We start from the raw sequence: 17,009 nt of genomic DNA on the forward strand, positions 1-17,009 counted from the left end.
CTTAAAAGGACAAGGAATATAATGCTGACATTTTTCTCTCTGTGTTCAATAGGAAGTCAGCCACTATGACGATGGGTTATTTTGCTTTAAAAACTAATATAATAAAAAGTTTTACGTACGAGTTTGTATGTTTTAGGGTTGTAGCTGGGAGTAGTCCTGAGCTGCTCTTTGTCTGTTTGTCGGTCTTCTTGCTGACATTGATATCTGACACTGACCTCCTTAACCTCACCTCAGGGTTCAAGGTCAGCTGGCCAACAGGTGGGGTCAGGGTCACTGACTGGACTTTTTCTGGAATGATCTGTTCATCAGATGGAAGGTTTTCTTCCTTTATTGGGGGAATCTGTCCCTTCAGAGATTTGGGAGAGCTTCCATTTACATTGTCTGGGGGGAGAGGACTTGACTCGTGGCCAGTTGGGGATTGCTCTCCTTTATCAGATTCCTGTTACAAAATAACGAAATATGAGAGAGCATTACATAACATGCATGTACAACAAACATGCTCTGGATTAAAGTTATAATGAAAAGAGTTATTGTTGATCACATTATCATTTTGCTATCTTCTTTTTTTTTCAAAGTATTCTTAAACATAGATGATACAATCATAGACTTTGAATGGATATATAATTATTTACATATACTGTGTCTACAACAGGCAGAAAAACATCATTGTTTGTCTTCAGGGAATTCTGATGACCGTTTCGTCGCAAAGAACGGGATTTGTTCAGTGGTTCCTGTACAAATAAAACATCACCGATAACATACTTACAATACAGTCACTATGACAAAGAGAATAAAACATCACCAATAACACACTTACAATACAGTCACTATGACAAAGAGAATAAAACATCACCGATAACATATTTACAATACAGTCATTATGACAAAGAGAATTTTTTTTCAGAAAGCAATATTTCTTTGCTGTTAGTATCCTGGTTGTAACCTTTATACAAAGTAAGATTCCTCAGTATAAAATTTATGAAACATATTTAGGTTTTAATTAGCACACATGGTCATTATAATCATTCTCAAACTAACATAAGAAATATGACTGAGAGATAATGTAGGAGGTAGTACTTTGTAAATTGACCTACTTACCAGACAGTTTGTACATGTAACTGTGCATTTGATCTGGATCTGCCTGTAAATTGACCTACTTACCAGACAGTTTGTACACTTACCAGACAGTTTGTACATGTAACTGTGCATTTGATCTGGATCTGCCTGTAAATTGACCTACTTACCAGACAGTTTGTACATGTAACTGTGCATTTGATCTGGATCTGCCCAGATTTTGTCCGCTGTAATGGAATCCATTCCGCAGTGCCCTGTAACAACATGCAATCTTGGTCATTGTGTACCGAGATCTTCTAGAGTTGTTCATAGCATGATTACAACGTGATCATATTTATGATATGTTCATGACATGATCATAACATATTGTTATCTTCATAGCATGTTTATATCTTGTTCAAAACATGATCATCACTGGTAATTATATTTACTATTAAAGATATTCATAAGATGTTAAAAGCAAGTTCATCACATGTTTACAGCATGTTTATAACTTGTTCATAACATGTAAAGGATTAGATACACATGGCATTGATAAATGGTTCGAACCTGAGATCTGAAAATAACATCAAACAGTACTAGAGGAACTTCAATACATGTATTAAATATCAAATGGCTCCAATTCATTCACGCAGAGAAGTACACTTTTATAAAAATTACTTATGAAAGGCATTTTACCAATATGCACAAGTATTTCTTTCCATTAGACAGGTAACAAAAAAGCAAATTTTTGGTGCTCTTAATCAAATGTACAATGTAAGTTTACATCTTAATTCTAGTAATAATTTGCTTAAAAGCTAGAAATTCCACACTTTAATAAAAATTTTAATGGAAATTGTGACTATGAAAATCTGGAAATGACTTCAAAAAGTACACTCTATGCATGTATAAAATACTGTCTTGAAAATCTGAATACACAAACAAACCCTTTGGACAATGGCAAGGAAATATATCAGTAGTGAGGCTTGATGAGATCATTTAATGTTCTTACTAGAAGTCTAGTTATCATACCCTCACAATAGTACTGCAGAGAAATAAGTAACCTGCCGGTTATGTTCATTTGTGTGTTTATTATTTCAGCTCTGTGTGCAAGATCCTGTATAAAGATCTTCCCTCCACTTGGATTTCAAGTTTATGAATGAAAGTTAAGGTCATTTGAATGGAAATTCCAAAACTTCTTTGGAACAAGATGTAATCTACATTTCTCATCTAAGCCTTTGCCAGCTTTAAAAAATTATATGATGCATACAGGTCTTAGTTCACACTAATTCTCAAGGTAAAAAGCAAGAGGTCAAGGTTATCGAAAGGAAATTCAAAATCAAAGTTTCAAGCTGCAAGCTGGGATATGTTGAATTGACATATGAACAAAAATGATTATTGTTAGATAAAACATTATCAATATATCTAATTGTCGAGTTGAAGGCCACAGCAAGAGATTTTTGTCTTCTCATGTAGAAGCTTGTGAATAAATTCTGCCTCGTAAGAATGTAAAAACAAATTAGCTAATAAAGGAGCTCAATTTATGCCCATTAGAATTCCAACAGACTGTTGGATAGATTGATTGATTGTATATTGTTTAACGTCCCTCTTGAGAATTTTTCACTCATATGGAGACGTCACCATTGCCAGTGAAGGGCTCCAAAATTTAGGCCTATGCTCTGTGTTTATGGCCTTTGAGCAGGGAGGATTCTTTAATGTGCCACACCTGCTATGACACGGGTCCTCAGTTCTTGTGGTCTCATCCAAAGGACAGCCCCATTTAGTCACCTCTTTCGACAAGCAAGAGGTACTGAGAACCTATTCTAACCTGGATCCCCATGGGACTGTTGGAAGACCTGATCACCAGAGAATATAAAGATATTGTCATGTTCCTCCAGCATCTTTTTAATATCAACCTTAGAGTACTTGCGCATAGAATCAAAGTGGTGTTTAATAAATCAATTTTTTGAATGACTGATCACTAGATATATGAATATTTCCTTTTTCTATTTTTTTTTTATTATTATAATTTATTTATTTTTTTGGTCACATACAATACATCAGACACTTACACAAACATACCTTTCATACATGCATACATGCTTCAATCTCCCTGTGGTTTAGGTTACTTGCTGTACAATAGTGAAAGTAATAATTTTCTATTTTTGTTGAAGAAGCAACTGTCTAGGATGTCAAAATGTCTAGTCTTTAATTCATCATCAGGAATGGTCGTATAAAGTGTTGAAAAGTCATACGTTTTGATGTTGTTGATTTGAGAAAAGTTTTGTGATTTCAAATTCAATAAAAGTTTTAAAAAAATTTTTAAGAATTCACATTTAATTTACACCATTTTTGGCATTGTTGCGACACAATATGTCTGAAGTTTCTCTTTCACAGCTCAGTTAATATTTTTGTTAGAAGTAAGGATAAGGACTTGATGGAATATTTACTAGATCCAGCAATGTATCTATGTGAGCATTTTTATGAAGTTTAGGAGTCCAGTATAGGTATAGTAACTCATATTTATTCATCCCATTGATTGGGATATTAAATGTGTTGAAAACTGAAGCATGATTTTGAAGAATTTCATTTCTTGAAAGGGCAGTTGAAGTGTAAGTAAGATTACCAATGTGGAATTAATGCTAAGTCCGTTTAAATATAGTTGTAATAATGAGCCTTACAACATACATCTGCATACCTTGTGAGATATTTCTTTCAGTTTGTCCAGTGTTAAAATGATTTTACCCAGGAAGTCTTTGGAAATCATGTCCTTATCATAAACAAACTGAAAAACAAACATAATTCAGGGAAATTAAATCATCATCAATGTCTTGTCCAGGATTAGGGTATCGATATTTCTTTTTCGGTTGTTACAGTAGAAAATTAACATTTCACAATCTCATTCTTCAAGTTAACCTTAAATAAAATCATTAAATGTGCACACAAATGCTAACAATCTCTCTTCTATGAACATCCATTTAATATTACTTCCAGTCTAACCATCTAAATGTCTATAAATACAAACAAACATTTACAATCTAAATGTCTATAAATACAAACAAACATTTACAATCTCCAGTCTATACACACAAACACTTACTATCTCCAGTAAATGGTTGTCCTCCAGGACTTGGAAAGATGTGCTTTCATTCCATTTGGGGAACAGTGTGTTTTTCTTCACTGAGCTCTTGTACACTTTTTTACTTCCCATTAGAACAGTACAGTATGGGTCACTCAGTCCTAGAAAAACCAACATGTGGATGAACTCCCCTTCATTGATGAAACGTCCACTACCAGGTACTATCTGATATCAATTAAAGATTGTCTTACCATTACGATCAGCAGGCATCAGGTCCTTTGCTTGCAAAATTGTCAAATCAACAAACGTCTTATCTGTGAAAATGGAAAATAAAAACCAAATAACATTGCTCTAACAGCAGTAAGTCAACAACTACATGTAATATGCTAAGTATGTGTCCTTAGAACCACTGAAGTGAATTGACAAACAGTATTACAATCCAAACACTAAGGGAATAACTAGCCTGTCATTTGGGGTCATGAATGCTGGATTAAAGATGGCAAACTGAGTTTCAGTGGCAACATGTTAGCAGAGTCGGTTTCAGACAGATGTTTAGATTGTTATAAAACAGTATAAACGACCACAAATCTTACAACAGAGTTAGTTAGTCATGTTCAAATGCATCTATCAGTTTTTTTCTTGATGTTTTCTTGTTGTTTTGTTGATTTTTTTTATATATATAGAATACCAGTTCATCAAGAAATGTTTACTTAAATCTTATGTTTGTACATCATTCTTCTGCATAGTCAAAAATGAAAACTTTGCATCTCATCAGTATTCAGTTCACTGTCTCAAACTTCAGGGTATTATCCAATGAAAGGACAGATTACATATCAGTTGAATTAAAATGTGAAACTTTTTATGCTACACGTTATAAATGTTCAGATGCCTCTTTGAAACTACAACATTTCCAAAGACATGTGACTTACCCTCGATTTCAAAGACATGTGACTTACCCTCGATTTCAAAGAAATGCGACTTACCATCAATTCCAAAGACACATGACTTACCCTCGATTATGCCCCCTGCCATGGAAGCTGAATCAAGGAATGCATCACTCTCAGAGCCAGCCCTCTGTAAAAGAAAATATTATTACATATGGTAGCATACCTTTATATACATTATTCAACACAAAACTGTTACGTCAGTGATAGCTACGTATAGTACATTTCATACACTGTATCTGTTTTGTATGAACTGTCATTTTCTAGTCTGAACTTTAGCCTACGATTTTAATATAAGATTGTGTCTTGCCTCAATGTAGTTATCTCTGTTGTGACTTTTTCTATTATATATACACATGATTTTATGAGTTAATAGATAACCATTCTTATTCTTACCCTGCTGTAAAGAGTTTTAATTGTAGTCATGATTGATAGAAACATTTTAACATGAAGCAATTACATCAGAACATGTAACAGTTACCTGTGGTACATTTCAAATAAGTGAGCACTGGTTTAAAAGCATTTGTTATTAAATGACAGCTATTCTGTCATACAGAATGAATACATGTAACGTGTCTTGTTTACAATAGCAGGCTGTGTCAGTCAACGTTTTCTGCAATATCTACCTCTACGCAACTACATTAAATCAATATACAACCAATACATGCCCAATTTAGACAGGCCTGGATTTCTCAAAATAAACTTTTAAGTCAAAAATTGGAATCAAGTATGAGGTTTTACTCAATTATTCTAACTTCTCAAATAAAAGAAAACTCAAACTTAAGTTTTGAGATATTTTCAAGAAATCCACTTCATTGTTTCACTACATATTTTCTCTCAAAACAACTGATTCCATTCAAAAGCACTGTTTCCCTAGAAATTATTTTGTACCAAATTTTGTTGATTTTGAAGAAAGATTCAATGCCATCTCCTGAAATCTGATCAATACAAATGTACAGTGGAGCCTCGTTAATCCGGACACTTTGGTTCCCAGCAAAATCGTCCGGATAAATGAAGCATCCGGATAACTGAATCGCAAATTTTTTTATCTTTACATAAGTAACCAATATGCTTACTTTATTGATGCGTTGTGAATTAAACACATTCTATCATTGGATTTAACTACTTGCATTAGTAAATAAATTATGATAATGTTAACATTTACATGCATTTCAAAGCACTAAAATTTAAATATATATGTGAAATGTATTTGCCTATGCTTACATTGTACATGATTGTATATCACATTATGTATCACTACAAATAAATCTACAAAACTGTGTACCATATGCAATAAAACAAATAAGGAAGCACTATAAGTAAATAAATCATTAGTAACTAACATAATCATTTATACTTCAAACATTTCATCATACTTTTACTTCTTAAAGAGGCCGGTCATTTCCATCTGTCACGATTCACGGATTCGGCGGTCTGTTAAAACAATCTTCATCGTCCAAAGTTGATTTAAGAATTTCTTGATTATCATGTCCGTTGACAACATTCTTTAACCAAAATTCCATCTCCCAGAGTTTAAATTTCTTATTCAATAATCATCCAAGACAATATCGGGAGAACAAAATAATTAAAGCTAGTAATATTAACACCTACTACTGCTTTGATCTAGCCCCGCGCACTTATTATTTTCATGATGCGATAATAACGGAACAAAACTTGGGTGAAACCAACATTACGGGTACATGCAAAATTTGATTGTCATTTTCCTTAACATGGTAATTTTCTCATTTCTACCCAGAGTTTAAAAATTCGAAAGTAACAAAGCTCTACAACATCGTAACAAGAATCAATCATACACAGGTACATTCTACATGCGTGACATTCTAAACATTAAAAACTTACTACATATGCATGTGCATGAACATACATGTACATTGTATATTTCACGCCAATCAACAGTATAAAATCTAGAAGTATAATCTACACTCTTTAGATTTTAATAAGCCGATATCAATTTACGAATCAGTACAACTGATATGTGTAGCAGTTCAATAAAACATATCATTACGGCATGATGTTTAATTTATCAATACTATTAGGCTATTGATCGAGACTATAAAATAATATGCTACAAACTTATTTACAAAATTCAACACTACATGCAATACAGATCTTATGTGCAAAAATTGGCAATACAATGTCTCAATCGGCATGTGCTATCTAACGGATATATCATCATACACCACCTAATTATAGGGAGGTGTTGACAGGGTACAGGTAATCGCTTCAATTAGATAGTTGGGCTTGTTTTCTTTATAATTTATGCCTTGCTAAAATTGTCTGACACAGACCTTTCCTCAAAAAATTTACCGTCCGAATTAACGGTACAATTTTCAATGCATTTTAACGTTTTGTAGTAAAAGATGACCGTCCGGATCCGGAACACGAATTTCCGGATTAATGATGCAAAATAATGTATAAAAATTCCGTTCCCTAGAAAAATCGTCCGGAAGGTGAAGCATCCAGATTAATGGGGTCCGGATTACCGAGGCTCCACTGTATATGAAATCTCAAATACAACATACACGATAAGCGCAAATCAAAGTCTTTTCTCACTATATCATTATTATCAAATCATATAATTTTACATTATATTACACTATCAAAATCTCATTGTGTTATAATGTGCATCCTGGGTATATACAGTATAAAGAAATAATATCCTCTGCACAGCCACCATCATGCAATGCAAATAAACATTAGAGTATCTACACTATAATGTGTACAAATATTACTGTACATACATTATATATAATAATTATGTACATTACTATGTGTACATTATATCATGTACATATAATACTGTCTATATACTATATAATGTGTACAATTACTGTATCTACAGTATGTAATATCTATATACAAGTATGAATTTACACATGCTGTTGAATCGCATATTTTCATGGGATAAATTTTTTGTGGGTTTAGTGAAATATTGAATTTTGTGGTTGGGAAGTTCATTATGATACTTCACATTGACCTGTTTGTGGGGACCTGATATTTCACATTGATCTGTTTGAGGGGACCTGATACTTCACATTGATATGTTTGAGGGGACCTGATACTTCACATTGATCTGTTTGTGGGGACCTGATACTTCACATTGATCTGTTTGTGGGGACCTGATACTTCACATTGATATGTTTGAAGGAACCTGATACATCACATTGACCTGTTTGAGGGGACCTGATACTTCACATTGATATGTTTGAGGGGACCTGATACTTCACATTGGTCTGTTTGAGGGGACATGATACTTCACATTGATCTGTTTGAGGGGACCTGATACTTCACATTGATATGTTTGAGGGGACCTGATACTTCACATTGATCTGTTTGAGGGGACCTGATACTTCACATTGATATGTTTGAGGGGACATGATACTTCACATTGATTTGTTTGAGGGGACCTGATACTTCACATTGACCTGTTTGAGGGGACCTGATACTTCACATTGATCTGTTTGTGGTGACCTAGAACTTCACATTGACCTGTTTGTGGGGACCTGATACTTTACATTGATCTTGAAAATTAGTCAGTTTACAGAATATCTACAATAAATTTGTATAAAATGTTCTTGTTTGTGAACTTCCAACCAAAATTTACCCAAATTATCTCTGACATAAAAAGTTGGAAAGTGGAAATAAGGTATTTTGCAAAAGCAAAATGTAGCACCATTTCAATAAATAAATGTCTGGGGTTGTTTGTACTCTTGAGGGTATACAGATAATTAAGGTATGGGGTCATTTGTATTTTAGGTGAACATGATTATACAGAATTTACTCATGCCTCCATTGTTCAGATATACCTATAATACAAGCAACCTTGACATCGATTCCTTATTTCTGAATCAATACTTTGAGTTTTAGGCTCCAAATAACTTTCCATACAAAACACGACTCTTTGTGATGTGTGCATGAGTTTGAATTCCTATAAGCGCATACATGTAAACATATAGATAATGAACAGCAAAGTATTATTATTGACAAAACATTGGTGAATCTAAATATGTATATGAGTTAACAAATTTTTTGTACTTGGAGGACTTTCATTACTCTGAAATCAGGCTGGAAGGGGGCAATATCCAGGCCTCATTCTCAATGCTGGGTGCAAAACAAGTCATTTTCAATATACACCAAACTTTGGACTCATTAATACACTAAACATTATGGCAGTCACGCAGTTCTTCTGAATGTTTATCAATCAAACTCATTTCTACAGTATATAATGTATATCTGGCAATTCTGATGTCGGGAATATTTGGCAGATTTTGCTCAGTTTTGCCAAAAGTATGAAATGAAGACAAAAACTTTTACTTATCAGCTTCATTTTCCTTTCAAAATTTTTCATTGAAAAATAATATATTAAAGTAGTGAAGAAGATTGAACAAAGCTAAAAATGAAAGCTGTTACAATACATATGAAATTTTGGTTGTGACACATTAGTGTAGAATTACCTGGCCATTGTCAGTAATGAGTTCACTCACAGAGAGACGAGGAGGTGACTGAAATGTTAAAATGAGATAAAAAATGGCATACAAGATCATGAAATGCGATTAGGAAAAAATGATTTATGCCAATGAGAATGAAAATATTAATATGAGCATTACAAATAAGTGCAACGAAAAGTATTGAATAATGAAAGGTGAAAATACTTTTAAATGCCTGTAAAATTCATCGTGGAATTTTCATTTTTTCATTTTACTAATTTATAAATACATGATATAATTGTATGTATGTAAGTATATAGCATGAAATGTTAGTACATGTACTATGACTTACTGCCTTCACCAAGAAGCAATGAAACATACAACATTGAATTTCACATTCTGTACACATACACTGTATTTGCATTGAAGAACCAAGATAAAAATCCTTTTTCTAATTTGGTCTAGTTCCCAATTTTACTGTATGTACATTACCACTGTAAATAGCAGCAAGACTGCAATTCTCTGATGCAGTTCTAGCTACTGTGTGACCAAAATTAAATTGGATGAAAATGTTTGAATTAATTGATGTGATGTTAAACGGAAGATGACACTGCCACGAAGAATATACAGCACAAGAACAAGACAATATACATAAACATTGCATATCATTTCTGATGTATTGATTCATACATTCCTGCATAATGCTGCATGCCATATGTTGAAATTTTTACCTCTTTTAGAATGATCCCAACCATAGCAAAGGAAAAAGCATGATAGATAAGCACATCATATTGTTTGCAAATTACACGGAAATCTACATGATTATATTCTTGAGTATCCAAAAGCTACATGTACCCATACGTCTGAAATATCGGGATGAAGCTTTTATTAATACATGTACTAGTAGTTATATTTAGAATACAATCCATGTTTACCTTCTGTGGATTCACCTATCATCAAAATTTTTATTTTTAAGTTATAAACAAAATGTGTAAAATCAAATGTAGCCTAAATAAGAATATTCAGTTAAAATAATTTTTCTCTTATGATGCCATTTGATGCCCTAAGTAAAGGAGTTAAAAGAATTTTGTAAACATGCTTATAATGAACACACTTATAATGAATTCATGCTTATTGAGAAATGATATTTATTCCCCTATGAGGGAATAAATAATGAAAATTCTCTTGGACAGTTTGATTATAATGAACTGTTTTTGCTGGCCTTGGAGGTTCGCTATAACCATGTTTTACTGTATTAAATCAAAGAATTGAATTATTGCTTTATTATTCTAAAAACCTGTCTACCAAAATTTAGAAATTATATAAATAACATTCTTGTACACATAAATAGAGAATTTAAAAGAAGAAAGTTTATGGAACTGAAAATAAGGAATTTGAAAACACTGACAATGAAGATAGACATTATAACTGACATACCAGTGACGAGGGGGAGACATGGTCCTCCTGATACAAATACTCAGACGGTCCGCCTGCTACGCTGGTCACACGGAATTTTTCTACAGGATTACGATTGATCAGAAATAACATTCTTCATTCATTAACCAGCAATTATAAAACTGGACCAGAATAAATGACAATATTGCAAACAAAATCTAGCAAACATTGAAATTATTATTTCCAGATTAACATACATGTAATTCAATGAAATACATGTTTAACAAAATGAACGTACAGTACTACGTGTATGCAGTCATATATTTCAAGTCATTCACAAGTACAAAGGAATGAGAAAATGTCCAATAGATACCTGAGTTTCTGACAGATGACACTGGTCTAAATGTCATGGAAACTGTTAAATATCCATACTCTCCACTCTGAATGAAGCCTTTGGACGGATCATTGTGTCCTAATACAATGTTTTCTTTGATAACTGTGTGCTGGTCCTAAAAATTTTAATTAAACTGCACTGGTTGTAATTTAGTGGCAGATCCCATGTACTTACAGGGATTTCTCTGACACTACACGTATAGCTATTGTACTATGTAAGATTATTAAACCTCATCTTGTTGGTAGAAATCACATGTATATAATTCATTGATTAATTTCAGAACCTCCAGACTAATAAGACTGCGGTTTCCTTTTCAAAATGACATAATGCAAGACCAAATCTGTAATCAAACTATAGTGCACCTCATAGTGCATAATTAAAATTTAATGTACCTCACATGTCTGTAATTAAAATCTAGTGTAGCTCGCAGTGTAAAATTAAAATCTAGTGTAGCTCGCAGTGTAAAATTAAAATCTAGTGTAGCTCGCGGTGTAAAATTAAAATCTAGTTTACCTAGCAGTGTAAAATTAAAATCTAGTTTACCTCACAGTGTAAAATTAAAATCTAGTGTACCTCGCAGTGTAAAATTAAAATCTAGTTTACCTCGCAGTGTAAAATTAAAATCTAGTGTACCTCGCAGTGTAAAATTAAAATCTAGTGTACCTCGCAGTGTAAAATTAAAATCTAGTGTACCTCGCAGTGTAAAATTAAAATCTAGTGTACCTTGCAGTGTAAAATTAAAATCTAGTGTACCTCGCAGTGTAAAATTAAAATCTAGTTTATCTCGCAGTGATGTGTCTAATCAAAATACATGTATCTCTCACCTCTTTAAAAGAAAAATGTGCTGATCCAAGAAAATCATCATCAATGACATTAGAACCATCCCAGTCATACACATAAAACGATAATGGTGTCTGGAATAGAGTATTAATAATCATTGTCATTAGCAATAGATTAATCTATCATTATTTTCCTACTGATTGCTAACACTTAATCTCTGATGATATAGGAACCATTTCAGTCACACACACAGAATGACAACACAGTCCAGCATTAACTCACAGAATGACAACACAGTCCAGCATTAACACACAGAATGACAACACAGTCCAGCATTAACACACAGAATGACAACACAGTCCAGCATTAACACACAGAATAGCATTAACACACAGAATGACAACACAGTCCAGAATTAAACATTATACAATTACTGTTAGGGACACTGGAACCATTCTTATCAAAGAATTAACAAACAATGGTGTTCTGAATATAGCATTATTAATTAAGAAGGCTTGTACATGGAGCTAAACTTTCTTGAACTCAATCTTGTGTGACTGTTTTACCTTGGTGAAATCTTGAACAAAGAACTCTACTGAAGATTCCCAAGTAGGATTGACAGTCTTCAGGATATATGGAGTGGTCAACACCTGTTGAAGATAATAAAGATACTAAGACGTAAAACAAACATTTTGTGGAAAACAACTTTAGAACATCAGAATACTTAGTGTGAATGATCATATCAAACTGATGCTCAATCCTGTACCACTCCACTGTACAATACAAGGACAGTATTCAGACATTCAGTTACGTACATGAACATAGTGTTGGTGAACACATTGTCATAATGGCTGACTTCCTTTTGAACCATAAATGGCAAAATAAATTTATATGAGTAATATACTTCTTGTCCTGTTAAATTTCATTGCTTCACCTTTGGCTCAGAGGGTTATAATATGACTGACCTGTAAATGGTGAGTTTAATTATCACAGGGGTTTTAATTGTTTTCTCTAATTTCTTTGTGCTACAACTGCAGTTTTACACTAAATTTAAATTTTAAAGTTTTCGATTTCCATTCATGATATTTTAATCTCGTATGATATAAATAAAGTGGATTCTTACCCGCCTCCTGTCAGAGAAGACCACACAGTAAGGATCAGAGAAGCCTCCAATGTCTGAGGCCATCACTCTGGTGGCACTGTGTACACAAATGTAGATTACTCCGGCAACTGTAAATATAAATTTCCTCCAACTTACACGAGCTTCATCAACAAAATTCCCTCCATCTTACACAATGTTCATAAACAAAATTCCCTCCCTCTTATACAAAGCTCATCAACAAAATTCCCTCCATCTTATACAAAGCTCATCAACAAATTTCCCTCCATCTTATACAAAGCTCATCAACAAAATTCCTTCCCTCTTACAAAAAGCTCATTAACAAAATTCCCTCCATTTTATACAAAGCTCAACAACAAAAATCCCTCCATCTTACATAAGATTCATCAACAAAATTCCTCCATCTTACACAAATTTCATCAACAAAATTCCTTCCCTCTTACAAAAAGCTCATTAACAAAATTCCCTCCATCTTATACAAAGCTCAACAACAAAAATCCCTCCATCTTACATACGATTCATCAACAAAATTCCTCCATCTTACACAATGCTCATCAACAAAATTCCTCCATCTTACACAAAGAACAAGGTACGGTTGTATACATAAAAAAGCCCAAAAAATTTCTCTCTATAAAATGTGTCTGGAATTAACCTTAATCAGTGTTTTAAGAAAGTAAAATAAATGCCAGGTATACTATGTCAACAAAATCAGAATGATAGTCCTAAATGGATAGCATTATGACATCATGAATAAGACATTTCCCGCCTTTTTCTCAAAATAAGCCTGAAAACTGTCAAATGTCATACAAATTTTTGCTCAGGAAAAGATGTGCGCATTTGTCGAGCAAAATGAAAATGATATATATTGTGTATTATTTTGAGATGAAAAACATGCTTCAATATGAATTTGCTCGACGCATGCGCTGTATGTTTTCTAAAAGGAAAACCACCTGAATTTGTGGATATTTTCATTGAAAATGGCATTTTTGCAATTTTATGCCAACTACAAGCTCTCGTCATATGACACAAATCATTTTGCTGATCAAACTGAGTGAATTTTGGGTTTGCTAAACTATTCCTTAATTGAATGCCAGGATTTGAGCTCCAAGTGAAATCATCAATATTTTGGGCCAGATGACTGTAGAAACTGTACCTACTTCTTTCATCAACAAAATTCCCTCCATCTTATCAAGATTCATCAACAAAATTCCCTCCATCTTATCAAGATTCATCAACAAAATTCCCTCCATCTTATACAAAGCTCATCAACAAAATTCCTTCCCTCTCCTACAAAGATCATTTACTTTTACATGTTACACGCTTTTTCATTGATTGAAAAATTATTGGAATATTGTATCCAATGAAAAAAAAATAAATGGCTGGAACTACTTTCTATTGGGATGTTGGGGATTCCTCTGGATGTTTCGTATTTATATATGGATTAGGGAATCCTGAAAAGAAAAACTTAACAGTTCTATCGATCTATATGAATTTATTAAACAAAAACAAACAAATATCAAATATAAATAATTAATTATGCAAAATGAAATAAACATGGCTATTTGAGGATCCCCCCCCCAAAAAAAAAAAACAACAAACGTCTGTTTCTGCAATTCCGGGCTGAGAGTTAAATGTATTCAACCGGGGATGACAATAGTCCAGTTTGCACCTTGCGACAACTTCCTTCATGTCACATACCCAAATACCAGATACACCACACACTGCCTCAGAGATACTGCAATATCGTAGCCCTTAACAACTATGCGTTCGAACTCCAGCATAATATGTTTATGAGTGGGCACCGAAATGAGGCTTCCGAACGACATTACATCAGCTGTGACGCCTTAGGAATTCACTGATAAAACTTGAAAAACCTTCTGTAACACTCACTTGTCCACCTGGAAGCCGTGACAACCCTCAAGAGAACCCTACCTGGCATCCCACATCTTGATTATGCATGTGTACCACGCTTTCCGTTAGTACCGACATCAAACTTTGCACTTAATTCCAGTTCTACTCAACAAAATTCCTGCAATTTTCTCTCAACAGGACTTATCTCTAACTCATCCTTTTGAAACTGCATTCTTCAGTCCACAAGAAACCCGTTAGTTCAACAGTAAAGAACAGTTTGTGGAAGTCACCATTAAGCCTAACGGATATATTTTTTTTTTAAAAGTTGTGTATTCACAAATTACTACGCCCATCTCGAAATGACATAGAATGTAGTCCAAGAATAACTCGCTAATTCAACTCAAATCAAATAATGTTTTATCATATAAACTCAATGTTTTAAAATATTAAATGATAAGGAATGAATTTATTATTTTTTTGTTGGATGGAGGTATACCCTGAAAAAAAAAAAGACGGAAAACTTTTGCATCTTTTTTTTCTTGGTATACCCCCATCCAACAAAAAAAAAATAAATTCATTCCTTAACTCATGAAATACCACACAGTTTGAAAATTACTTTAACATTTATCTTTCCAATTGATTGTATAGAAAGTAAGCAATGTCATTGTGAATTTAAAACGGAACAAAACTCTCCCATCATTATTTCTAACCACTCCCTTCTCTACCTTCTGGGTTATCCACAGAATCCGTGCTCACACCCGGATCCAGGCTGATTGAGGGTAGCTTAGTGTACCTCAGCTTGACCTCAGTCTTACTGCCATCCTTATTCTCTAAGGTTGTAGTTTGTCTGCAAGAGTTCATATCCATCAGTATGAAATGAGGAAATTCATCAATAAGATTTAAATGATCCAGTCTGGCAAGACAGAGTTCATGGACCAATGTGTTTATTTTCTGGAGTTTCTTATAAAGGAAGGAGGGGAGTGTAAAAGTAGGAAATGCACAACATTACAAGACTATGCCCAGCCCCCAATATCCAGCAAGCCACTGAAGTACACATATGGTAACTGCACTCTACTCTCAATGTACATTGTGTTACAATTTAAGTTTTCATTATTCTAGGTAAGAGAGGCTATGTCAAACTTCTCTCTCTCTCTCTCTCTCTCTCTCTCTCTCTCTCTCTCTCTCTCTGATTTAATTTGAAATACATTTTTATTCAATGTAGATTTTTAAAAAAAAGAAAACAAGCATCTTCCTCATTTCTGTCCATCCTCCCTCTCAGGGACTCCTAATAAGTGAGCTGTTTATACATTCCGAGTTTGAGATCTATATTTCAAATGTATTCAAAGATATATTACTGTACCACCACAGCTGTATCTAAACATGTACTGTTAGATTTTCTCTGCATTATTTGAATGTACATGTGGCATTTTTATTATCTTATACAGAGGCCTACCAACACAGAATTATTTATAAAATTACACTTTTATTATCTTATACAGCGGCCTACCAAAACAGAATAGAATTACACTTTTATTATTATCTATTACTATGTAGAGGCATACACAGGAAGCAAAACATAAAAATAAATCATACAAATCACCACAAAAGTGCTGATTTCACTGCCCTAATCTACACTATACAGGGTACCTTAAACCTAAAACATCTCTATCCATTTACTCAACTTACACTGGCTGGACTTCCAAAGGAAACGATGATAAATCCAAATCATGTCTGTCAAGAGTGACATTCGACAGCAGGCGGCGACACTTGTGTTTTACAACCAACTGCAATTCATTTAGTAAAAATATACAGCATAATACAATCTCTGCACAGTTAAACCAGGGGAGGTAACTAGTGAACTCAGGCACTGTGATCCTCCTATCATAACTCACATTAGAATTATACATGCATAAATTATACATGTTTTGACATGGAGTGTAAAGAA

At 33.5% G+C, this 17,009-nt stretch overlaps 1 protein-coding gene across 12 annotated transcripts in view; it reads right to left on the bottom strand.

Moving 5' to 3' along the window:
- Positions 1-17,009, bottom strand: part of LOC125650208 (uncharacterized) — a 39,832-nt gene that overhangs the window by 13,070 nt on the left and 9,753 nt on the right. For 9 of the 12 annotated variants that reach the window (XR_008803217.1, XR_008803219.1, XR_008803218.1 and 6 more), the window contains 16 exons: positions 16,751-16,848; positions 15,790-15,911; positions 13,217-13,323; positions 12,660-12,743; positions 12,138-12,227; positions 11,293-11,428; positions 10,962-11,041; positions 10,460-10,474; positions 9,552-9,599; positions 5,143-5,206; positions 4,384-4,446; positions 4,154-4,293; positions 3,752-3,838; positions 1,245-1,328; positions 633-731; positions 120-439 (listed from right to left, as the gene is read on the bottom strand). Coding sequence is in view for 9 of the 12 variants with exons in the window: in XM_056165937.1 (XP_056021912.1) it covers positions 120-439; positions 633-731; positions 1,245-1,328; positions 3,752-3,838; positions 4,154-4,293; positions 4,384-4,446; positions 5,143-5,206; positions 9,552-9,599; positions 10,460-10,474; positions 10,962-11,041; positions 11,293-11,428; positions 12,138-12,227; positions 12,660-12,743; positions 13,217-13,323; positions 15,790-15,911; positions 16,751-16,848 (1,637 nt within the window). In the remaining 3 variants the exon portion in view is untranslated. The remainder of the gene's footprint in view (positions 1-119; positions 440-632; positions 732-1,244; positions 1,329-3,751; positions 3,839-4,153; positions 4,294-4,383; positions 4,447-5,142; positions 5,207-9,551; positions 9,600-10,459; positions 10,475-10,961; positions 11,042-11,292; positions 11,429-12,137; positions 12,228-12,659; positions 12,744-13,216; positions 13,324-15,789; positions 15,912-16,750; positions 16,849-17,009) is intronic. The other 3 variants (XM_056165938.1, XM_056165939.1, XM_056165940.1) reach the window with 3 other exon arrangements.

Source organism: Ostrea edulis, chromosome 5 (assembly GCF_947568905.1).
Source record: "Ostrea edulis chromosome 5, xbOstEdul1.1, whole genome shotgun sequence".
In the NCBI taxonomy this organism is placed as follows: Eukaryota; Metazoa; Mollusca; class Bivalvia; order Ostreida; family Ostreidae; genus Ostrea; species Ostrea edulis.